This window comes from Camarhynchus parvulus, chromosome 5 (assembly GCF_901933205.1).
Source record: "Camarhynchus parvulus chromosome 5, STF_HiC, whole genome shotgun sequence".
Taxonomy (NCBI): Eukaryota; Metazoa; Chordata; class Aves; order Passeriformes; family Thraupidae; genus Camarhynchus; species Camarhynchus parvulus.
Genome location: NC_044575.1, coordinates 31,836,083 through 31,858,494, shown reverse-complemented (window position 1 = coordinate 31,858,494; position 22,412 = coordinate 31,836,083). Strand labels below are relative to the sequence as shown.

At 37.0% G+C, this 22,412-nt stretch overlaps 1 protein-coding gene across 2 annotated transcripts in view; it reads left to right on the top strand.

Annotated features, from left to right (window-relative positions):
* The first annotated feature begins 4,107 nt into the window (after positions 1-4,107).
* The window catches only part of C5H15orf41 (chromosome 5 C15orf41 homolog), a 120,947-nt gene continuing 102,642 nt past the window's right edge, over positions 4,108-22,412 (top strand). The window contains exon 1 of one of the 2 annotated variants that reach the window (XM_030950451.1): positions 4,108-4,447. In XM_030950451.1, coding sequence (XP_030806311.1) covers positions 4,347-4,447 — 101 coding nt within the window. In that variant the 5' untranslated portion in view covers positions 4,108-4,346. The remainder of the gene's footprint in view (positions 4,448-22,412) is intronic. The other variant, XM_030950450.1, reaches the window with a different exon arrangement.

Genomic DNA, 22,412 nt, shown 5'->3' with positions numbered 1-22,412 from the left:
CATGTGAAACTACAGGAATGTCAAGTGGTAGGGTAAGAACACTTTGGGCATGTTGCCATCTCAGTTACAGAAATTGATTTTTAAATAACTCATCATTTTCAACAATCTTTTACATCTTGTTACAGAAAATACATAAACATGCAGCTAAAAACCATAGAAGTGGCCCAAGTCCATTAAAATTGATAGAGTTTCTATGAACCATAGATCAGACCCCATGAGTATAAAGAAACACCTTCAACATGTGGCAGTGCACTTTTTCTTTTCCTTTTAAGTACTTCAACAGGCAAATAAGTATTTTATAGAAACATATATCTAGTATAATAATAGCACAGAAAATTTAGATTAAGTTGCTTCAATGACTTCTATAATTATGAGGAACAAATCTGTAGACACAGAAAGAAAACAATGTCTGCCCTTTTAATTGGTAGTCTGCTATGTATAATCATTTTATTGCTTCTATTGATGTCATGTACTTCAATTGTTGTGGTATCAAACAATCCCATGTACACTTTTAGAGAAAAAAAATTAGGGTGACTTACAATCTTGTGAAATGACAAAACAGTCAATGTTTAACAGTGATGCATAAACCAACTGCTCCTTTTTTGTTTGTTTAATACATACTGAAGATACTATGGTTTGTTTCACAATACAAGCACTTTCAGAAAGTACATTAAAACCCATGGATATAAATTAGAACATAAATTGAGGGTTCTCCCTTTTTATGAGGTAACAACGGGATCCTGTGGAGGTGTTTATTAGACCAAGTTAAGTGGAAGCATTATCAAGTTTTTCTTTCAATGAAAAAATGTCAAATAAGAAGAGCTGAATTCCACAACAACAAAAAAATCCCATTAAATAGATTTAACCACTGAAAAACACTTCTAGAAGTACATCCACCAAACTGAATGAAGTGGGACTAAAAGCATTAGACAATTCTAACTAGAACCCCAATCAGTGGCCAATGAGACTCTAGTTTTACCATAGCTCCCTACATTAGCATCTACAATCAATAGATTGGAAAATCTATATGAGTGCTAGCAGACTTTTCATTAATTTTGTTACAGAAAGCAACACGGACCAGAGATTTTGTCTACGAAGAAATGGGGTGATAAAGTAAAATGACAGCTGCACATAAGGCCATAAAAACCAAATCAAAATTTGCACTCTGTGCATGAATTGACTCCGTATTAATATCATACTCTAATTATCTATTCTCAAAATATAGTCATTTTAAGCTCTGTGGAGAATAATGAATGGTATTTTAACTCTGAACTTAGCTGTAAATCACACTATGCAATCATCTTAAAGTAGTAAGAGACACATACTAATATCACACACTACCAGGTAAAACAAAGCAAAAAAGCAATGGAACAAAGGTCCATTACTTCCTATTCTACACCAAATGTGCCCAAGACTACCTACAAGAAAGGATGGTGATTAGTGGAAGTGCTCTGCCAGCTGTTTTGCTGTCTCTCCCTGTCCTTACTTTCCCCCAATAAGTTACATGTCCTCTTCATTTTTCCGCCGACTTGTCATTCCCAGCTGTTTGTTTTTCCCATAGATTTTCTCCTCTTTACTTTCTTCTTGGAATGAAACATTGTTTATAAAATAGGCAGACTGGAAACCAACTTCAAGGCAAAAATCAGGAGCAGCTGCCTCATGCAGATACCATGGAAACATCTAAGAACAAAGTGAGTACACAGTAACTACTGCCTGAGAACATTCCTCCAGCATCCAACCATTTGCAGCTCTCAGTCTCCTTAAGCCAAATGTAAATTTAAGGTTTTCCCACCTTTTATTTTTCTTATATATTTCATCCAGCTGCTCATTTTTTTATGCAAACTTTCACCATCTACATCATCTCACAATATAGATGTCCACAATTTAATTACAGATGGTCTGATGTTTATTTGATATAGTAAAACTGGAAACGCAGTTTGATTGATAGAAAAAAGTATTTAATTGACTTTCTGCTAGGAACCTCTCTTTTTTTTTTCTCACTGGATTTTTGAATGTTTCATTTGAAAAGTTCTGTATTAACTAATTTAGGCAAAGAGTGGCTTATACTTTGCACACAGAACTTCTCATCTATGTTTTGCACTGCACCACACAAAATGCTTCCCTGCAGCAGTTCACATCTGAGGGCTGTTACCTCCGTATGACAGCATGGTATCAGCTCCTCTTGGTTTCAGTGAACCCTCATGCTAGAAAATAATCTGCTCTTTTAAAATTGATTTTGGAATCTACAAAACCTTGATCCAGTAGGAGAGATTACACAATATATCCAATGTGTACATAATATGTACAGGAGATGTTTGTAGTTTGGTCCATAGACTGATAACTTCATATTGCAGTTCTAACCTATTGTTCTGTGCATTGTAGACTGAAGTGTCATTTGATTTATTAAAAAAAATCAAGAACATATACTAGTGAATAAGAAATATGAACAGAGATAGAAGTTATAGATAGTAGCATTAAGATATTTAAAAACATCTTCACTGGAAATTAAGCCACAACAAAGACAGAAAAAAATGTTGATTTGTTGGTTTGTTTTTTTTTTTTAAAGAAGCACTACTGATTGTTTCTAAAGAAGCAGTAGTAATGCAGTGAAAGACTATTTCTTATTTTCTTTTAAATCTATTTCTAAAGAAAAAGCCATAATTATCATCTTTGTAAAGATAGGGGGAAATTACCTTTTCTATGTTTCAAGAAAATTATATCCTTATGGGCCTTTAAAGTGGATATCAGATTAAAAGAACCCCATCTTCTCTCCCAAACATACATATCTCTGACTATGCCTTTTGACAGAGCTAAAGAAAATAAAGTATCTTTACATTCAATAATACTCCTCATTAAAATAATGCACTTTTTTTCAACTTCACTTATTATTTTTTGGTCTCAGCATGAGGAATAGAATCTGTAATTTGTCTTAGGTTCACTGCATTTCCTTTCACTGTGGAGTAATTAATGAGTTTCAAACACTTATATTTAGGCCATAGCATCAGAAACAGCTGTTCCTAGGAGGGCTTCTGTTTCCAAACAAAACTCACCAAAATTCATGGGAGATCAAGAGACAGAGGATTCTGTGAGCATTCTCCATCAGAAACCTTAATGATCGACCCTGCTGACATACCCATGCTATTTGCTTTTCATATAAGTTCTAAATTTTGTACTCTTGCAATAAACTGTAAAGTTTCTAGCTAAGATACTCGAAAAAATCTCAAAATGTGATCCTAAAGCTTTTAAGAGAGAAAGCAAGGGAACAGAATCTATAATCTAGAAAAACAAAAAATTCAGTTCTTAACCCATAGTTTTAAGTGCCTGAAATCTCGGGGCTAGGACACCGCTAACCTGTATGTAGCTCATGAATGCAATTAAATCAATATCTATGGGGGTACTCATATTTCTTGGTCACCTGCGTGGTCAATTCTCTTCATAACCGCTAGTCTTTTTATGTTGTTTTTAGGAGAGTATACCTATCTTTGAAATTATAATAGTTACTAAAAACACCCAGCACAAAAACTAAGACTTGCAGTATATTTACTGATATCTAAATGGTATTTAATAATAGCGCTTGCCTAAGTTTGAGTCTTTACAAACTTTTAAGAAAATCCAAGCACAAGCTAGGATGGTTTTCTCCTAAATTTCAGCAGGAGTCGTTACCCTGCTGCATGCCCTGTCCGCATCCGCAGCTCTACTACTACAGCTTATGTTTTGACTTTGAGCAGCAAGAAACAGTCATTTCAGCGTGACTTGCGAAAAGGGCCTTGAAAATGACACTTCTAAGGCGTTACAGAGCAGGACCGGCGGCCCGGCGCCTGCGCCCCTGCACACGAGCGGGAGCCAGCACCTCGGTCCCCTCTGCCCGCTGCGGCCGGGGCCGGAGGCGGGGCCGCCCGCCGCTCTTCCGCCCTCGCAGGCGCCATGGCGGCTGGCAGAAGGGATTTGCGGGCACCAGACAGGGCACACCCCCAGGTGTGAGGCTGCCGGCGCCCTGCTCCGCCAGAAATGCCGGCGCTCACAGCGGCCGGGCCGGCCGGGAGCCGCGTACACCGGCCCGGCGGAGCGGCTGCGCAGAGCCGGGCGGCGCCGCATGGCATGGCCGCTCGCACCGCCCCCCTTGCACCGCACCGCCCTGGACGGGACGCGGGGCGGAGCCGCGGGAAGCGGCTGCCGCGGCGGCTGGTGGCTGCCTGGGCTCTGGGCTGGTAGCGCGGGTGCCCCGGGGTTGCCGCGGTTCTCCGCGGTTCTCCGCCCCGCCATCGCTGGCCTTCTGCCTCTCGCCGCCCGGCGTGAGCCGCGCCTCTCCTGCCGCCTGTCTCCGCGCAGCCCTGGCGGTGCAAGGCATGAAGCTGAGCAAAGCCCAGTACGATGAGATAGCCCAGTTCCTGGGGCACGTGCAGCCCACCCGGCAGAGTCTGAGAAAGCTGAAGGAGAAGTTTCCTAGGTAAGTGCATCCCGCCTTCCGGCGCGGGGCCCGGCGGCTCGGCCCGGCGGCGGCCTGCGGGCTCGCTGCGGCCGGGCGTGGGGCCGAGGGGGCCGCCGCGCCAGCTCCGCCCGGTGCCCCAGTTCAGGCCCCACACGGTACAAAATCACCAGCACACGCACACAGTCGTCGACGGCAAGCGACAGCTCGCTGAAGCTGCCGCTGGGAGCAGGATACTGCTCCACCCTCCATGACCTGAGAAGTTGGCACAAAATAAAGAACACTTCCCCCAACACACGTCCAAGTGAAAGCTCTTGGGGCCCTTCATGAGCCTCTTGGACACCAAGGACGTCTTCTGATGTGAATACAGCCTTATGGTGCAGGACGAGCCTCTGTGGCTGAAGCCAAGTATGAAATACATCCTGCAATGCCAGTGCCCCTGTTTCTTAGGAATAAGGGACCTTATGGATCCATAATTCTTTGCTTGCTGCTGCATTCCAGTTGAAACTGGAAAAGGGATCATCTTTTTACTTATGGCCATTCATGTGCTTCTTTGTCTGAGCTGTGTTCAGAATTCTCAAAGACATTTGCAAATGACCATGGCCTAGGATGGAAAGGTATCCATGACAGGATGTGCTCCATGCACTAATCTTCATTGCTGAAATTTACTTCCTACCAACTACAACAGAGTTCTAAGGAATGTTGCAAGGTTTTTCACTTTCACATTTGAGGGAAGGACTGCTATTACTGAATTGGACAGGAAAGCAAATTGGCTTCTGTGGGGAGAAGAGTGGTGCTGTTTCTAAAATCACAAGAAGTAATACAGAAAAATGTAGGGAGTTAGATACTGTTTCTAGTTTGGTGAAAGAGGGAAATTAACAAAACACAAAATCATTCACATGCTTACTGAATGAGCCTTGCTAGTCTTAACCACAAGTGTGGCGGAGGAAACTGACGCTGTGTGTAACTTACAGTGTGTGGGTGAAGAGCCAACATTAACTTAGGTTTTTAAACTGTCCAGTGAAATCCTTTCCTTTTCAGGAAAGTGTGAGAGAATTGCCCTGTTACAGAGAAGAAGTGATAACAAAGCATTGTGGTTGGTTCAGGGAGTGCATTGAGTTGCATTTTGGGAACCCAGCTCACCTTGCGTAGTACTTCTGCAACTTGGAAAAGCACCATAACAATGTGTGTCTCAGGAGCTTAGACTTGGCTTTATCACTTCAGTGCTAATGAAATTAGGAGAGAGTGTTTGTGGGTATTTGTGTGTGCATGCATACATACACATGTACATGTTCTCTTTTTCTACTCTCCTTATAAAGTTGTCTTGAAAGAAGGTTAGAATTTGGGTTGGTTTTCCAGGTCAGTCACTATTTTTAGGAACCTGCTTCCAAGACAGATCCATAGGCACATGAGTGTTTGCTAATCAAATTTGTCCAAAAAAGACTGGGCTTTTCTGATATGCTTTACTTCCCAGTCCACTCATGCACTTTGGTGCTTCAAAAGATCTATTTCAGAACTTGATGACTCCTGAACAACTATGTGCAACTGGCAGTATAGGGTTATTTAGGAAAAGAATTCTGTTTTTTTTTTTTTAAAGGACCTGACTCAAGTGTGGTGAACACTGAAAAGCAAAGGTTAGCTGTAGTAGTTGCTTCCACAATTAAATGGCTATACCCTTATCTTGTTATTCACATTATGACATGAGAATGGCATGTTCTGAATTTTGGTTGTAGATCTCTCCTGAATTTTGTTTGCCCGTGCTAGGAGAAGGCTAAAACCTTCTGTATGAGCAATGAATTAATAGTTTTTTAAAAAATGCCTGTCTTAAGTACCTTTTGAGGAGCTCTGTACATCTTCTTTCTGTAAGTGTGATATTTCTTTGTTGTCTCTTTGTTTATTTCTCGCAGCAGAAGATAAGCAATACATTCCAAGGTCACTTCTTTCCTTAGCAGTAAGGAAGGTGTGTTGAAATAGATACATGTTAGGATGTGGAAAACAGGCATTCTCTATAACCCTTATGTTGTAAAAGAAGCCAGCTGCAAGCTGCAGAGATTTGTAAACTTGTATGCCATTTTAAGGGGGAGGCTTTTTCAGTGATATGTTTGGTAACTGTGGAGTAAGTTTTTCTTATAATCTGGAAATTTTGTCATTCTCTTCTAGGACAAGAAGGGTCTGACTGGACTTTCTGGCTGGATTTTTAAATTTTTCTTTATGAAAGCCAGAATGAACTAAAGTCCCCCACCCACCTTAACTTTTTCATTCAGTCTTTTTAAAAAAATATTCCAGAATCTGTCATGGTACCTGCAGTGTGATGCAGGTGTCCATAGCCAGTTTCATTATTATATAGTAACAGTTGCTGATTCAAACTGGAAAGTAGTAACATCCATAATAGCTGCTTTCACCTTGCACTTTCAATCTTTCCCTGGGAAGGATTGGTATTCCACTGGTAATGTAATACATAAATTGACAGTTTTCAAATATTTCTGGTTCCTGCTGCCTCATAGATCTTGTGGGTCTTTGGATTTCTGCATTAATCTGCTCAGTTTTTTTCTAATACTGTCTTATCTCTTGGTTCTTCCCTCAGCTGTTGTATTTTCTGAAGCCTTGCATTTTATGCTCCTAATTTCTATAAAATCTCTTTCATGCTATGTGAAAGGGCCTACTCTTGTTGTGCAGCTTCTCAGTAAGAATAAATTGTAATTTCTGTAAACAATTGCCACAATGTAATGCACAGGTATGGTGGGTGGTAGCTGCCACCCTGACCTGTGAATCTAAAAAAAATTTTAACAGGGTAGTTTGTGCTTTACTATTATTGAACTACTTCAGGAGGTGAGATTATTATTTCAAATGGGTATTATCATGTGACTTATTAATGTCAAAAAAGTCAAAATTAAACTGTTTCTCATACTGTTTATAGGTATTTTAATACAAGCATTGGGAATTCGTATATTTTACAACCCTGTAACTTTCCATACAACATGGATTTACTCTACTTTGCTTAAAATCCAGTTATTTTGCAAAAACTTGGATATCCAATTGCTGTTCTTTTTCTGTTAATGCTGTGCTTTGTATTTCATGCCTGGCAATTACCAATGTATTATTCATTTCTTTATTCTTAAGGTATTTGTTACATCCTTAGCAGTTGTCTCCTAACATGTTCCCATTTAACAGCAGGGTATTTGGATGACCTGAGGATTATCAAAATGTGATTTTAAGCACTAAGCACAATAAATCTCTGCCAATATTGGATCACTGATCCGTAGTTCCTTTGATCTTTTTCGCACATATGCCACTGGACTGATAATTCTGTATATTCAGTGTTGTGCTTTTCTGTTGAAGTATACCACATTTTCTACTTAGTTTCTCACCTGAATTTTTCTATTTGCTAATAATTTGTGGTTTTCTTTGTTATTTTTGTATTATATTCTTCAGTTTTCCCTTCAGCTATGGACTCATGTTCTTCTGAGATAATATTGTTCTCAATGAGAGGTAAAGTCTAAATTGAATGAGCCATTTTAGGACTGGTTTTAGGCCATTGCAGGAAATGTTCTGAGAAAGTTAAAATCCTTTTCTCTCTCTTAAATGGTAGTTAAGAGCTGCCTACAAGTAGAATCTTCTAGATACAAATCACCCTAGAACTACCTATTTATAGTGACAAGATGTAAGTTAGACCTTTAAAGTTCTATCTTTTTTCAAAGACTATTTTAACTTGTTCTAAAAAGTCCAACTTCTGAGAGTTAAATTCATACCCAAATTGATATTCTAGTACTTCAGTTTACTGTTTTAGTTGTTTCAGTTCTTCTGTATATGGCAGAATACATTGTTTCTCTCAGAAACCTTTTCTAAAGCTGCTCATAGGTAGAACATAATTGACTTTTGAGTAGACCCTTCTCAAATATATACCTTGTACATGTTTTCCCCTTCTTCTGTGTATCCAAGTCTGATTGAATATTGGGCGTGGATAGATATGGGATATAGTAACATTTTGGGTTACCCATTACAGTCTTTCTCTGGTCTCTATCAGACTTTCTTACATCCTTTCTAAGGATGTAAGCTTTGATGACCCAATTCATTTTGATACTGTCTTGGGTTTTTTTAAAAGTGAGATTTTTTTTCTGGCTTGATTCTGTTCTGAGTGCTTGAGTTTCTTACACCAGGTTGTGCTTGAATTGGTGATTCCAGAAACTTTCTAGCCTTGAGCATCTTTTAATGATTCCAGAACCCATGTGTTGACGGTTGTCACAAGGGTTTTTGGGGTGAAAGAAGAGACGAGATGGGCTCTATGATCAGAAGGCTTGATTTATTATTTTATGATATAAACAGCTATTTAAACTATACTGAAAAGAAAAAGAAAAAGGAGAGTTTCTAGAAGCTGCTAGCTACTTAACAATAGAAAGTAAAGAATGAATAACAAGCTAGCTCTCTCAGACTGTGTCCGAGAGATCTTAGTTCTAAATTAGTCACTAACTCTAAACATCTAAACTGAGCCAATCCAAGCAGACTTGTTACATTCTACAGCAGCAGATAACTTATTGTTTATGTCTGGTTGCTGAACTTCTCAGCTTCAGCAAGAAAATCTTAAGAGAAGATTTTTCATAAAAGAAATGTCTGTGACACCCATGCTTTTCAAGTTCTTGCACTGATCTGTTGTGAAATGTGTTTCAGTCCACTTGAGGAGTGCTATATTTTCCCACAGCACAATTTGTGTAGTTTGTATTGTATTTCTTCCTTTTTTCAAGTTGTTAAACAAACTTGGTGCCTCTAGCCTGACTTTCCTTTAGGTACCTTCACTTGCATTCCTTTTAAAAGAAGCATTAGTTTCTGAGACTATTTAAATGCAAACTGTGTTATAGAGATTTTCACTGTACTAGTGTTTTGAAGTATCAGCTGACTTTTATCAGCAGCTATGTGCAGTTCATCACTTTTGTGCATCTATTCAAAAAAGTACCATTCTCTTTGTGTCCCTTGTGTGAAAACTTACTTCCACGTGATCGAGAGGATCTTTTTTCACAGCAGAAAGGTAAGGGAACCTGGCATAAATATAAGAGAAGTACTTTTAAAATTTTTTCTTCCTTTTTTTTTTCCCCAGTAAGCAAGAGGAAAATGTGATGCACAGCTTCATATTTATATACTTGAGTATGGCTATTTGGTTGTAATGCATGTAACTTCATATTTGATTATTGGAATGTACACACTTGGTTCCCACATCATATCAAGGGATGAGCGTTCCTCTACATTGATGACCTCTACTCTTCATTACTTAGTATCACTTCAGTTTTCCACACCTTTTCAGTAATTGTGTTGCTCTTTCTCCAAATTATTGCTGGCTTTATTAAATGACACCCAGCCTGGAAAGCACCTCAGCAAGATTTAAATTTTTTAAAAAAAGTATCTGCACAGTAATGTGTTACAATGTAAATTGGAAAAAATAATCTGCTTATTATTTGCTCAATTTTATCACTTTCTCTGTGGTGATTCATATTGAAACAAAGGCCCTAAAGAAGCTTAAATGTATGGTATGAATGCTATTTCTTTTACCAGCAGCTTAATGCTGAGGAAGCATTTTCTTTTCCTCTTTTCCAGTGTCATTGTTGCCTCTGGTTTTGTTTTTTAGGGTTGGGGAGGGATAAGCCTCTCATTTTCCTCTTGAAGCCAGTTTTATTTACAGGACAATATATTGCTTCTTTGTGAATAATTTTATTCTGCTTTCATGCAGTTGCTTAGATTGTCAAGCAGTACTGATGAGCCCATGATGGTTATGTTGAGAAACAGGAGGAATTTTTTTCTTTTTCTTTTTTGTTTCCAGTTCTGTATTCTGGTGTCTGGAGCCTGCAGATTGAGTCGAAGCAGAAGGAAAATTCTTCATGCTTTGCTCTAGTGCTCTTTGGAGCTGCTGTTACCTGGAAGGCAGACTAGCAGTGAGGCTGATGGGCAGAGGGCAGATAGCTGCCTCTGTGTCTCACAGAGTTCGAGGCTCTGAACACGGGCACAGGATTAGACAGGTTGTATTTATGAGCAGGCATCCTACTGCTGTGTGAAACTTCGCTTGCACTCTCTTCTGCCTAGAAAGGTTCTTGTCATAGCAAACTCAACATTATTCTTGTAACTTCTGCTCTCCCTGCTCTTCTGAATAGTTGATTAATTATTTTGAAAAGCAGAAGAACTAGGCTATTTTTCATTACTCTGCAAACACTGATCTAGCAAATCTCATTTAGAAAGTTACCTTTGTGCCTGCAAGTGATAGAAACTTATTCTGAAAAAAAAAAAGTTTAAAGGCACAATTTAAACTCCTTTCCTCTATATTCTCAGTACTTAACAATGACATCAATTCATGCTCTGCCTATATAAACAATCCCATCAAGTGGCAAATGCTTTGTACCACTGTAATGTATTTAAATGTTCTGGAGGATTTAAAGAGAGTATCAATGAAATAGTAGAATTTTCAAAGTTTTATACTTTCTTCTTTTATATTAGACTTCAGAATAAACAAAGTTTGACACTGAGTTTGTTTTTGTCTACTCTATGTAGAACAAACCTAATGTAATTTAAAATTTGTTATGTGCTTGAAGCTGCAGTAAACCTCACAGGTAAACAGATAGATAATAAGAGATGAGAAAGAGGTCTTGGGTCATTAATTGAAAAGAGAATTAGCAATGTTCAAGTTTCAAAAAGTGACCCACAATAAAATGTAGCATATTTTAAATAATCCTAAAATGAAATAAAAATTAACTGTGCAAAGTAATTATGTGAACAACTGATAATACTCTCTTTGGAAAGATGTTCTTGTTATTTGAACCCTTGGTAGAAAATCTTCTATATCACAGCTTTGATAGGCTGAACCAGTGGGCAGTTTCTCTTTTCACTTAATTGTCAGTGAACAAGCATTAAAGAAGTTGTAATTTGTTGGATTTGATATGACTTGCTAACAAACTGTTTGCTAGTGTTATGACCCAAAATAGGAAGGATACCAGTCCTCTCCTGTAATATGAAATATTGTGTGAAATAAATCAACAATATCCGTATATAACTCAGAAAAACTTTGTCTCCTTTATTATTCATTAAATTAAACAGAAAATACAGACTTAAAAGTTACATATTGGTAGCAGTGGGCGGGCCCAGAGTTGAATGGAAAATAGAGTTTTGCTCACATTTGTGGCTTTCCCTACACCAACAGACAGGATTTAGGCAGAAAACTTCCACTGGCACATGTAAATACTAGATTTTCAGGACATGGGTGCTTTCTTTTGTTTGGAGAGATACAAGAGGAGTTTTTTTGAGTTGTTTGCATGTTACCTATTAATAGAAAAGTAGGTGTAATGTGTGTGTGTGTCAGCATGATAGTTAATTTTGAAGGAAATCCATTGGAATTTTCTGTCACATTTTTTATAGGTGTAACCATCTTTTTCCTTATATGCACTCCCATATATGTTGTCCATCCTAGCAAAATACAAACCTATTTTAAACGTTAGTCTTGAAATTTTGTTTGAAATACACAAGGAAAATTAAAATTTTATTTTCTGAATTCTTGAGTACTGATAAATCTCTTCCTTGTCTCTTTATGTTTTCCCCTTCCAGTTTGTGAAATGTTACCATATGGGAGTACAGTTCTTTTCAAAAAAAAAAAAATTACACAGAACAGGACTTACTACACTTGTGAAATTAGTTTTGGCTGAGTAAAGGGAAACCTTTTCTGGCATTGAGGAATTTATACAAACCACTTAGAAGCCAGTCCTATATCCTTTGAAGATTTGATGGTGAAATACAATGATTGGAGGGTTTTTTTTAAAGCAGATGTGGAAATTAGTTCCCTATAATTTGAAAATGCATTCTGAATCTGTTGGAGCTGTGTGTTAAGTGCTGTTGTTTAATTCAGAAAAACAGAAATAAAAAGAGAGAGAAAAAAAGATCCAGAAAAAATGCAGAGAAAGGAGAAAGCAACGGGAAGAAAACACAGAAAAATATAGACAAGAGGGAAAAGAGAAAAAATGCTAGAGAAAAATTAAATGGAGAAAAAAAGAGAGAAAAAAAACCAGAAAAAGAGCAGAAGAAGATTAAAAAAGGGAAAGCAAAAGAAAAAAGAAAATCTTTTCATATGTCAAAGCTGGGAGAGTTGTCTTGGTCACCATGTACACTATGTTGATTTGTGAGGTTTAATTTGCTTGTACTTTCTGACACTTCTTAAATTCCATGGATGTGATAATCACTGGTAGGATAGGAATGTAAGTCTTGTGACACAGTCTTTTTCTATGTATTTCATTCTAAAGTAAGCTTGATGTCATCAGACAGACCAACAGATGTCTGTAGATTTAAGGGCAAGATTATGGTGGTTGTTAAGGGAGGATGAAGTGGAAGTTTTAACACTGACCATATGTGCTTTTTAATTGACTTGTGGATTTTAGGATACTATTATATTCATGTTGCTTGTATTTAAGGAATATTGTGATAGAAATGATAATTCTTGATTGTATTTTAGAAACAGCTCCATAATGTATCATTCTTCTGAAGCCTGAAAACAAGTCTAGTCTTGAGTTTTACGAGCGTAGGCGATTTGCTACATCAGAATGGAAAATATTTTATTCATGCATTGTTTTTTGGACAGTCATATTCTGGGCTGTATTACAATGGCACGATAAATTGCTGAATACACTGTCTGCTGAATATGACCTCACCATGAAAAATTTGATGCATTAGAGTAGGAAAGGTTGGAATATATCAACCTTAGCTGACAAGGGACTTTGAATTTTGACCTAACACAGATGACCTTTGTGTGCAATAAAAGTGAGTTTAATCTCCAGGTCAAGGTTGAGGTGAACGGTAGGGCAATGTGGGTTGGTTTGTACTGGCTATGTCTGGATCACACCTAGCAAGCAAAGAAATCCAAGGTCTTTGCACTTCAGAGTAACCAAATGCTTGTTTACCTAAACTCATATTTGTTATACCGCATTTAAAAACTTGTGGTACTGTAGATAGCTAACTCCTCAGCAGCCATGGACTATTTCATTTGAAGCTTGGTGTTTCAGGCGTGAGGTATGTATATTCTGTTGCTATAGATCACTGAATAGGTAAATAAAATTTCCCCTCTAGTGCTTAGAATAAAAACTGTTCACGATACTGCCTTGCTATGAAAAGGGTGAAATGTAGAAGGTTTGTTTCTTTGACAGCTCGCCTGTCTTTTGAACATCGGAAGTTTATTCCTAAGTGTCTTATGCTTTTAAGAGGAATGTAATTAAGAGAGTTCTGATATGTTTCACTAGGCAAATACAAAGAAAATGGGTCCTTTTGAGCACTCCTTTGCTGTAAAAGGTATTTGATCAGAAAAGCTAAGTTACAAAATGGTTTGGGGATTGTCTAGGTTACGTAATAAAGACATATAGATGAATTTAAATAAAATATTGTCGCATTTATAGCAGTAACAAACAAAATCCATCTTTTTAACTGGCTCGTGTTCTAGGAGTGCTATTTCACTGATGTACCAAAGGTACATTTGCTGAATACTTTACACATTGAAGAGTGGTAGCAGTGGTGCTGTTGGAAGGAGAGAGTTCTCTTTAAATCAGCCAGGAAAAAAAAAGTTTGAGACTAATGGAAAGAACCTCTACTCCTTTAATAGAGCCTGCTAAATATATTCTCCAGGACTGATCAGCTCTGAAGGCTCTGGAGGTTTGATGATTGGAATGGCAGGAAATCACGCTTTCAGGACATAACGAATTGACTAGGCCATCCATCATTTGTTAGCATGCGCTGAAACACTGGGTTTGTGTGCAGAGGTCTGTGATTTAGTAAATACTTGGGAGATGAATAGAGCTTACACACAAGGGAAGATATTGCTGTCCTTCAGCAGCCTTAGACACAGATCCCTGCTGAGAAGGCCGTCTGACAGCAGCTCATCAGTAACTGGCCTGTCACAGTCAGTGATGCCCACCAGCCATCCCCAGTATATTAAATGCATTTTTAATATCTGCTTCAGTAGATTTAATGAAGAAAATTTAGTTTCCGTACTCTGATCACTGCTTTCTCAAGTGTTTTAAAGCATTGAGTGAAGTACTTCCAAGAAACGAACTGTGCTGATAACAAGCGGAGTTCATTGAAAATCGGAATGAAACAGGGGTGTTATTATCCAAATAGTTTCCTTAAATCAAAACAAAAATGTTTGGAAAAAGCAGTGATGATCTTAGAAACAATTGACCCTCCCGCAGAGGGACCTTATGCAGCAGGCTGTGCAGCAACAGAGATACAGGGCTGGGAAAGGTGTTTGCACAGTGGTTCTATTTAATGTGGCAGAGCTTGCCAAAAGGCAAAATTGCATTTCTTAGGCTCTCATGTGTCAGTACCAGAATCAGATCATCATTCTGTCTGGCTTTCAGGGTCCAGAGAGAAGGGTGGCTGTGAATGAAGGAAATGGAATAGATAAAGTTTTTGATTGCTAGCATAGATTTTGTTTTGGATTTGGCATTTTTGCAAGCAATGCTTTTGGTGAAAATAATTGTAGCATTCCATGGTATTATATAAACTGGTATAAGAAATAAACAATTAGACACAATGGGAAATAAAACTGCCGTTTTTATAACTTGGCAGACTCATTGAGAGTTATTCAATATTGACATTCTGTGTGTAAGGATTGTACAGATTATATTTTAACTTCATGGCAAATGATAAGATCTTTTGCTGTCCATACATGTAGACAAACTTCATAGTTATTTGATTTTCCTTCCAACTTGCAGGGAAAACTTCTGTTTACATAAAAGCAAATAAGTTGATTTTCATTTTGTAATGAGATTCAATGCTTATGGTAGTTACTTCAAGACAGCAAGACAAACGACTTGATTTTGTTGCAAACATCTATTTGAAACATTGACTTCTTGAGCTTTTTCTCTCTCAGGAATCCATTCTGTGTTCACAGAAGAGAAAACAAGTCCTGAATGAGACCTATGAATTTGATTCTTGTATGTGTCAAAACAGTAATGCATTAAATGTATATTATTATAAAAATTTAAGAAGTGTCCTAAATGCTTACATTTTTATACCACACAACATATTAAATAATACATTTTCTTGTTAGCATCTGTTTGCTGTCATTGTTAGCAGGACCTATGATTTATTACTTAAATTAATGACTACAACCATTTTGGTGCTGATAAATGCCCCTTATGGCTTATCACATCGCTTTAAAAACAGCATGTATGCTTCTATGGGAGTAATTTTTTAATTGTTCATTCTTTTAAGTTCCTGGTGAAAGTAACATCTCTATTTTCAGTGTGAAAGTTTCAGAAGCTTGAATTACACTCTAATCTGAGTGAAATACTGCTGAGGATTAATTTCTGTAAGAAAATGCAATACAGAAACTGATCCTAATAAAATTGTCTTCTAAGACAAGCCTGATAGAGTATTGTTACCCAGAAAAACCAACAACATTGATAGAGGAATGGAAAGATAATACCCTGCATTCTTCTGATCAGGTGATGGTTAAAAGCCTTGTTCATGTTTTTGTTTGACTAGTTGGTACCATACAAGTAGATGTCAAATGCCCATAGGCATGCTCTGTTACCAGTTTTCAGCTTGTATCTCATTAAGTCCTTGTTGTCCATGGACTTCAAATGAAGAATTCAAAGTAAATTAACTTCTTGTCAAAAGACTTAAAAATTTGCCAAACAGGAAAAAAAAAAAATTTGCCAAACAGGAACCTGTGCCTGTCATAGGAAAAAACATTATGATTTGTGAACAACTTAGGATAAAAACTTCTGTTTGTAAGCAACTAAAGCAATTTTTTACGTGTCTTATGTTTTATTTGGGTACAATCTTTTTTAAAAATTCTTGTGTCCATAACATTTTGAGTAATGATAGTGATTTGAGTAGAAGATGCTATCCCTTCCATTGCACACACCAGGATATCCAGTGGCCTGATTGATAGTGACAGTCTCATTGCTTTGTATCAGAGAATTGTTGAACTTGCTTTATCCTTTTCATCTGAATAGAATGCTAAGTGTTGCTGTCTATCCAAATGTGGAAAAAGGCTTCAGATCAGGATGTAGTGCTGAAGAGGACTTTATTCTTTGGGTGATTGTCCTCTATTTGCATGTCTGTATTTATGCCTTCAAAGTCTTGGAAGCAGTTGATGGTCTGGTTTCCCATATACTTCCACAAACTTCAATGCGGAATAAAAATGTCCTAAGATAGCATATGTTCTTCTTTCACAGAAAGCAGAATGTTGTCAAGTATTCCTTTGAACAAGACACGTGTGATCGCAAAAGTATTCTCTTATGCAATGTAGCCTGTCTGAAACACTTTCAAAGGCAACATAGAAACTGTGACCAGGATGGAGGTAATACTCCTGTGACTGAATTACTATAAAGGGTCTTTTGGAGTTCCCTGATGTTAATTGAGGACACAGACAACAATAAAGACATCACTTTTCTCTGTTTCTGTTTGTGGTTGGCTGGGAGATAACAGAACTTCTTATCAGCCTTCTGTTGATACTGTTGTACCATCCAGTCCTTTATTACATCTCTTCTGTGGAGTACAGATCCTCATTTGGAGACTACAGGTTGTGGAGAGTACAGGCAGAGAGGCAGAGAGTGTATGTTTCTATATATGAAATGGCTGTTGAACATTAGCTGTTTACAGCATTAATATAAAATGCGTGTTGTAAATGCAGCTCTCCTTCAGTTTTCAACACAGCTGAGCAATATGTCCTCCTAGACAAGTGCATTTTCTTAGGGTACACAAAATACCCTAAGAGAAAAAAAAGAAAAAAAAAACTTGAAAGCTAAATCTCTGGTTCTTACAGAGCTTAAAAAGGAAGATCTGCTTTGACCAATTGGCAGGTACTCCAGTAAGCCAAGCAAGTTCCAATCCAAATGGAGTTCAATGAGCTCATTGCAATGAGTGATCTAACACAGAAGTATGGTTTCCTTTATTAGGAAATATGTTATCCTGTTATTAGGAACAGGAGAATATAGTTGTTGACCAAAAAGAGTAAGTTAGGCTACATTTTTTATCTCATTTGTATTGTGTTCCTTTGATATCAGTGGTCTGAGAAAGAAAGGAAAATGGTCCTTTATGGAATAAATGTATAGTTTCAGTCTAAATATTTTCCTAGCCATATCTGTCTGCTAAGTGCTGAGCATTTTTTTCCAAACAAATTCTATTGGTTGCCCAACAACTATGATTCACAAGCTTCCTGCTTACACTTTTTGTTTTAATTTGCTATTTAGACACAGACCTCGACAGTGACAGACGATCATTCTTACACATTATTATTTTTTGTGGTTTTGGGGTTTCTGGATAGAGAATTTTGTCCATTTATCTGCAATAGATACCTGTCATTCTAACATTTTAAATCACAGTAATTTAAAGATAATATTCAAATGTTTCAGCTACTGTGTAGAAATGAATATATTTTTATGTAGACAGATTTAGGGAGGTCAGCATGTATCACATATTACTTGTTTGTGTTAGTTTGTTTTATAATTTTAAGCTCTTTAGTTTCTTTTTCAAGGATATCTCTCTCTCAGTTGAACTTTGCATTAGTGGATCAGGATGTTTACTGAAATAACTGGTTGAAATTATTAAAATATGCAGAGGAAAGCAGTGTGCTTAATTTAATGTGCCTCTGAATATTAAATGCAAGTAAAATGTTATATAGACATGAAGCCAATTGTTATATTATAGTATATGAAGCAATAGCTGTGTAAACCCTAACCTCATAATTTTGCAAGTTCTACTTTATCATGTAGCTGTAAAAGGCAATCAAAATAAATCACAGAAGATGAAGAAATATTTTCTAGGGCTTTCTGTATGCTTTCAGAAGTGGTGCTTGATCCATGAAATTTTAGTAAGCATATTAAATAATACAATATGATGTGCGACGTGTCAGGGCTGATAAATTATTTTGTATAGGACATTTATACAACATATGGTGAGCTGCTATGTGAACAGCTTAATGACTAAATTATGTTAATCTTTCTTGCCATGTTTACTTTTCATTTAAGAAAAGGCATTTTTAATTTTTTATTTTACTTTTTTTGTCATGTGTAGATATAAGAAAGGTGTAGGTCATCTCTGAGAAGCTGTGACAGTGATCCAAGGTTCCTCAGCTGTGCAGTGTACATAACACAGATGTTGGGAGAGTCATCTGTCAGCTATGCCTCTCCTATGGAGTTAAAGTTCTAGGGGGAAAAGAATTCGACACAGTGCTGTCACTGTTACATTTTCACAATAGAAGAGCATGCAAATAGTCAACCTCCTGCTTAGCAGTAGTGCCCTGTCTAATGTCTGTGCTGGTTAGAATAAAAAAATAGTGGGTGCATCTAGGGCTCACAGATCTGACAAAGGTCATGCTATGCTGGGCATTTGAATTGGAAATTGTCTGGACTTAGATTTTATAAAGCTCCCAGTGTTGTCGGGGAAAATTTCAGCAGGGTTTTGTCCCTAGAGAGGCCTCTTAGGCCCTTTTCTGTCCTATGAATGAATTTAGATGTGAGGGTTTCTCTTGCCTTAAAACTGTTAAGTTCATTTTGCATACATCCCTAGAGAGAAAAACGGGCAGATGCTTTTGTCTTGGAAGTGTTTAAAAGAAAACTGCAGAACAGGAACAAGGGAGAGAAGGGGCCCTGCGTGGAGTCCCAGAACATTTTGGAAATGGCCAATATGCAGTTTTCATCAGTACTAAGGCGGGGCGCAATATGGTGCCTGTAGCTCACTAGGGAATATGAATGTTGATTAAGCATACTCCCAGGCTTTGAAATCCTGAAAGCAGTGTCAGAATAATGGATGTTGAGCAAATGTCAAGCATTTGTTAATTTCGCTGTTATTTGGAGTTTATCTACCATGATCAATCAAATAAACTAGTGCTTCTCTGTTGTGGCATGTGTCATTGATATGGTGATTAGGTGGATAGAGAGGCCTTCTGCCTTTTTTTTCTTTTTTTTTTGTTAATCCAGGTAACAGATTACATATGAGCAGCCATAACTTTAGGTTAAATATTTCTTTGGAGTTGGTTTAGTGGAAAGAGTTGCATTAACAAAATACTTTCAGGGTACAGAGAGACAAAAATATTTGCCTATCTGCTGTGATAAAAAACTACGTTTATGCCATTTTTTCTACTTTTGGCTTTAAAATATTACTGTCATGATGAAGGAAAAATTGCTTCTAAATAAAAGTTGATAGAGGGATCTTTTACTTGTCCTTAGAAAGATAAGTTTGAAAACAAAGTACTGATTTATGGCTTAACTCTCTTCTTCACTCTAAATATTTTGGTTTCTAAAAAGTAGAAACTTGATCTCAACATCCTCTTACTGATACACTTTAGTTAAAAGTAGAGGTCTCTTTTATAAGAATATGCACCCTCTTATAAGATATATCATGCATAATGTATATATGCATGTTGTTAGTTACTCACTAACGTGCAGGCATGTAAACGTTCCAGTTGAGAATACTTTGTTCTCTTTCTCAATTTTCACTATTTTCTGAAGTCCTAATTCTGTTAGGTTGCCAGTCTTTGAAATTAGGTAACATATAAAGACCTGATATTTAAATGTGAAGAACAAGATTAAGATTAATCTGAAAGAGAAGAAGGCTCTGTGGCCTTTACTGCTTTACTGTAAAATATTAAAACTTCAAAATCTGAGAGGATAGGGTTGGATGTTTTGTGTGAGGCATTTTTGAAAGCTGCCTGAAGGATAATATCAGTCAAATTTCAATGAATTCCAGTGAAGTTTATTTAACACTCTTCTCATTGACTTTTGTTTATCTGTAGTACTTACGGACTTAATATAAAGATGGTAATGTATATTTTTATTATGTTTTTGATAAGTCACAAAAATATAAGAAGTGTCAATGAGTCATGTCATACTACTTAATACTACTTAATGCATGCTGAGGTAATCTTCAACTTATTTTAACAGAGAGCTAATGTTTGTTCTTCCTTGGCTTCCGCATTTATTTATCAAAGCTGCTAGGCTTATTCTACCAAAACCAGTGAAATTTTGGTGTTTAGTGAAGGTGGTGCTGTATAGTCAATCTTTTTGTCTGTTTATATCAGATATGACTCTGTTCCATTAGTGTTCCATTAAATTTTGTTCCATGGAGTAAGAGTTCTGGAAAGCCAGCATTGGCACTGTGGGAAACAAAGCTTATAGTCATTGTATGTATTTTCAGGGCAATATAAGGAACACCACAAAACTCCTCTAGAGAGGAGAGGAAGGGAAAGGAAAAGGAAAAGCCTGTTGATAGGAGTGGAAAGAGTAGAGAAGTTTTAGGATACACTAATGTAATGCTGTGATCAGCTCTTGTGATGTTCCCTTCATATTGCCTTCTAGTTTTAGGTAGACGGCTTTTTTAAAAAGAATGCCGGAAGAACATTAGTAAAAAGAAATAGCTGGATTTCCTTCTTGTGCATTTCTGCAGTCTTTCCAAGGAGAAGTAAGTAGTGGAATTAAATGACGTTATTCCCTCTATGGCATAATAAGCTATATCCCTGGGGCTGAAAGTAGGCTTTGTAAATATCTGCATGCATGGTACAACAACTTAGATATACAAGACAAAATACTGCACTGTTGGGTAGGTAGATGTTCTGGTTTAGGGCAAATTTGGGAGGAAACTTTCAAAGAGGACCCTTTAGTAAGCAGATTCAAGTGGCCCCTCCCCCAACTGGTTCAGGAGAAGACAAAAATTATTATTATCTTTTTTTCCCTTTTTTTTGTTCAATAATTACAAATAACTTAAAAGTTGTATTTTTTTTAAATTATAAACACTGTCTAGGGCTCTAAAATCTCAAGGAAACTAGCTATAAATGGATTAATCTCTTGCCTTGAGTCTGCATCATAACCAAAATGGGAATTTACTAAAAACTAACACTTCTATGTCATTGTGTTTGCTTCTTGAAATTTTATCCTGAATATATTTTAGATTATATACTGAATGGGAAGCATCAATAAGATCCTAACATGTGTAGGGAATTAACAGTCTTGATTGGATAACTGGAAGCTTTTTTGACTTAAGATGTTCACTTTTTACCCTGGAGAAACCTATGCAACAGTGTGTGTGCCTTACATGTGATGCGTGCAAATGCTAAATACAGTAGCAGCATGAGGCAAGTGTCATTAACAGTAATTTATGTAATGAAAGCCACCTGGCTGTCTTTGTAATTAATTGCTTCTAAATAGTAAATTTTAAATGTAGTTTATAGTTTTCTAAATCTGATTATATATTTTTAGGAGCAAATTGTTTACGGGTGTTTAGGGATTTATTTAGTGCTGAACTATGCTTTTTACATGCAGGCTAATTTTTTAATACAAAATGAACAAGCTAATTAGCTCTGAATTACCATTCATTCATAAAAATAGTTTTCTAAACTTAAACACCTAACTTATACAGGACAATATAATTTTGTTGAAAAAAAAAAGCTATAAAGTAGGATTATTTTCCCCTTTGTCCACAGTAAATACATTTGGGATTGAAGTCTGAAAAATTTACCTTAACTTCTGATCTATTTCTTTTCCTGGGCATAAGAGGAAGTAGCTCAATAGGCTAATCCAAACAAAATGAGGGGATGAACATGAAATAAATATTCTGAAAATTGCTTTCCAGAAATAGTCTACTGATTATATTTTCCATGTGTGGACCTTGGCCCTATCAGTAGGGCAGATAAGAAAGGAGAAGGATAAACCCCTGGTTTAAATTATATCTTCTTCACCTTAACTGCTTGTTGGGGTCCTTTGCTCTTGCACTCTAGGAACATCCTTCTTTCCACAACCAACATCAGATAAGGAACTACTTTAGTGTATTTTTGTCTAATGGTTCAATATTTAGATTGTGCTGCTAAGATAAAGATGTCAAACTTGCAAACATGTTTTTGGTACAGTCTTCTAAATGAAGTAAATTGAAGTGTGGATGATGTACACTTGAGTGCAAGTGTTCACAAATGTTTTTCCTTTTTCCTCAGTCTCTGGTATGCTGCTGTATGCCTCTGCTTTCTTTCATGGATATG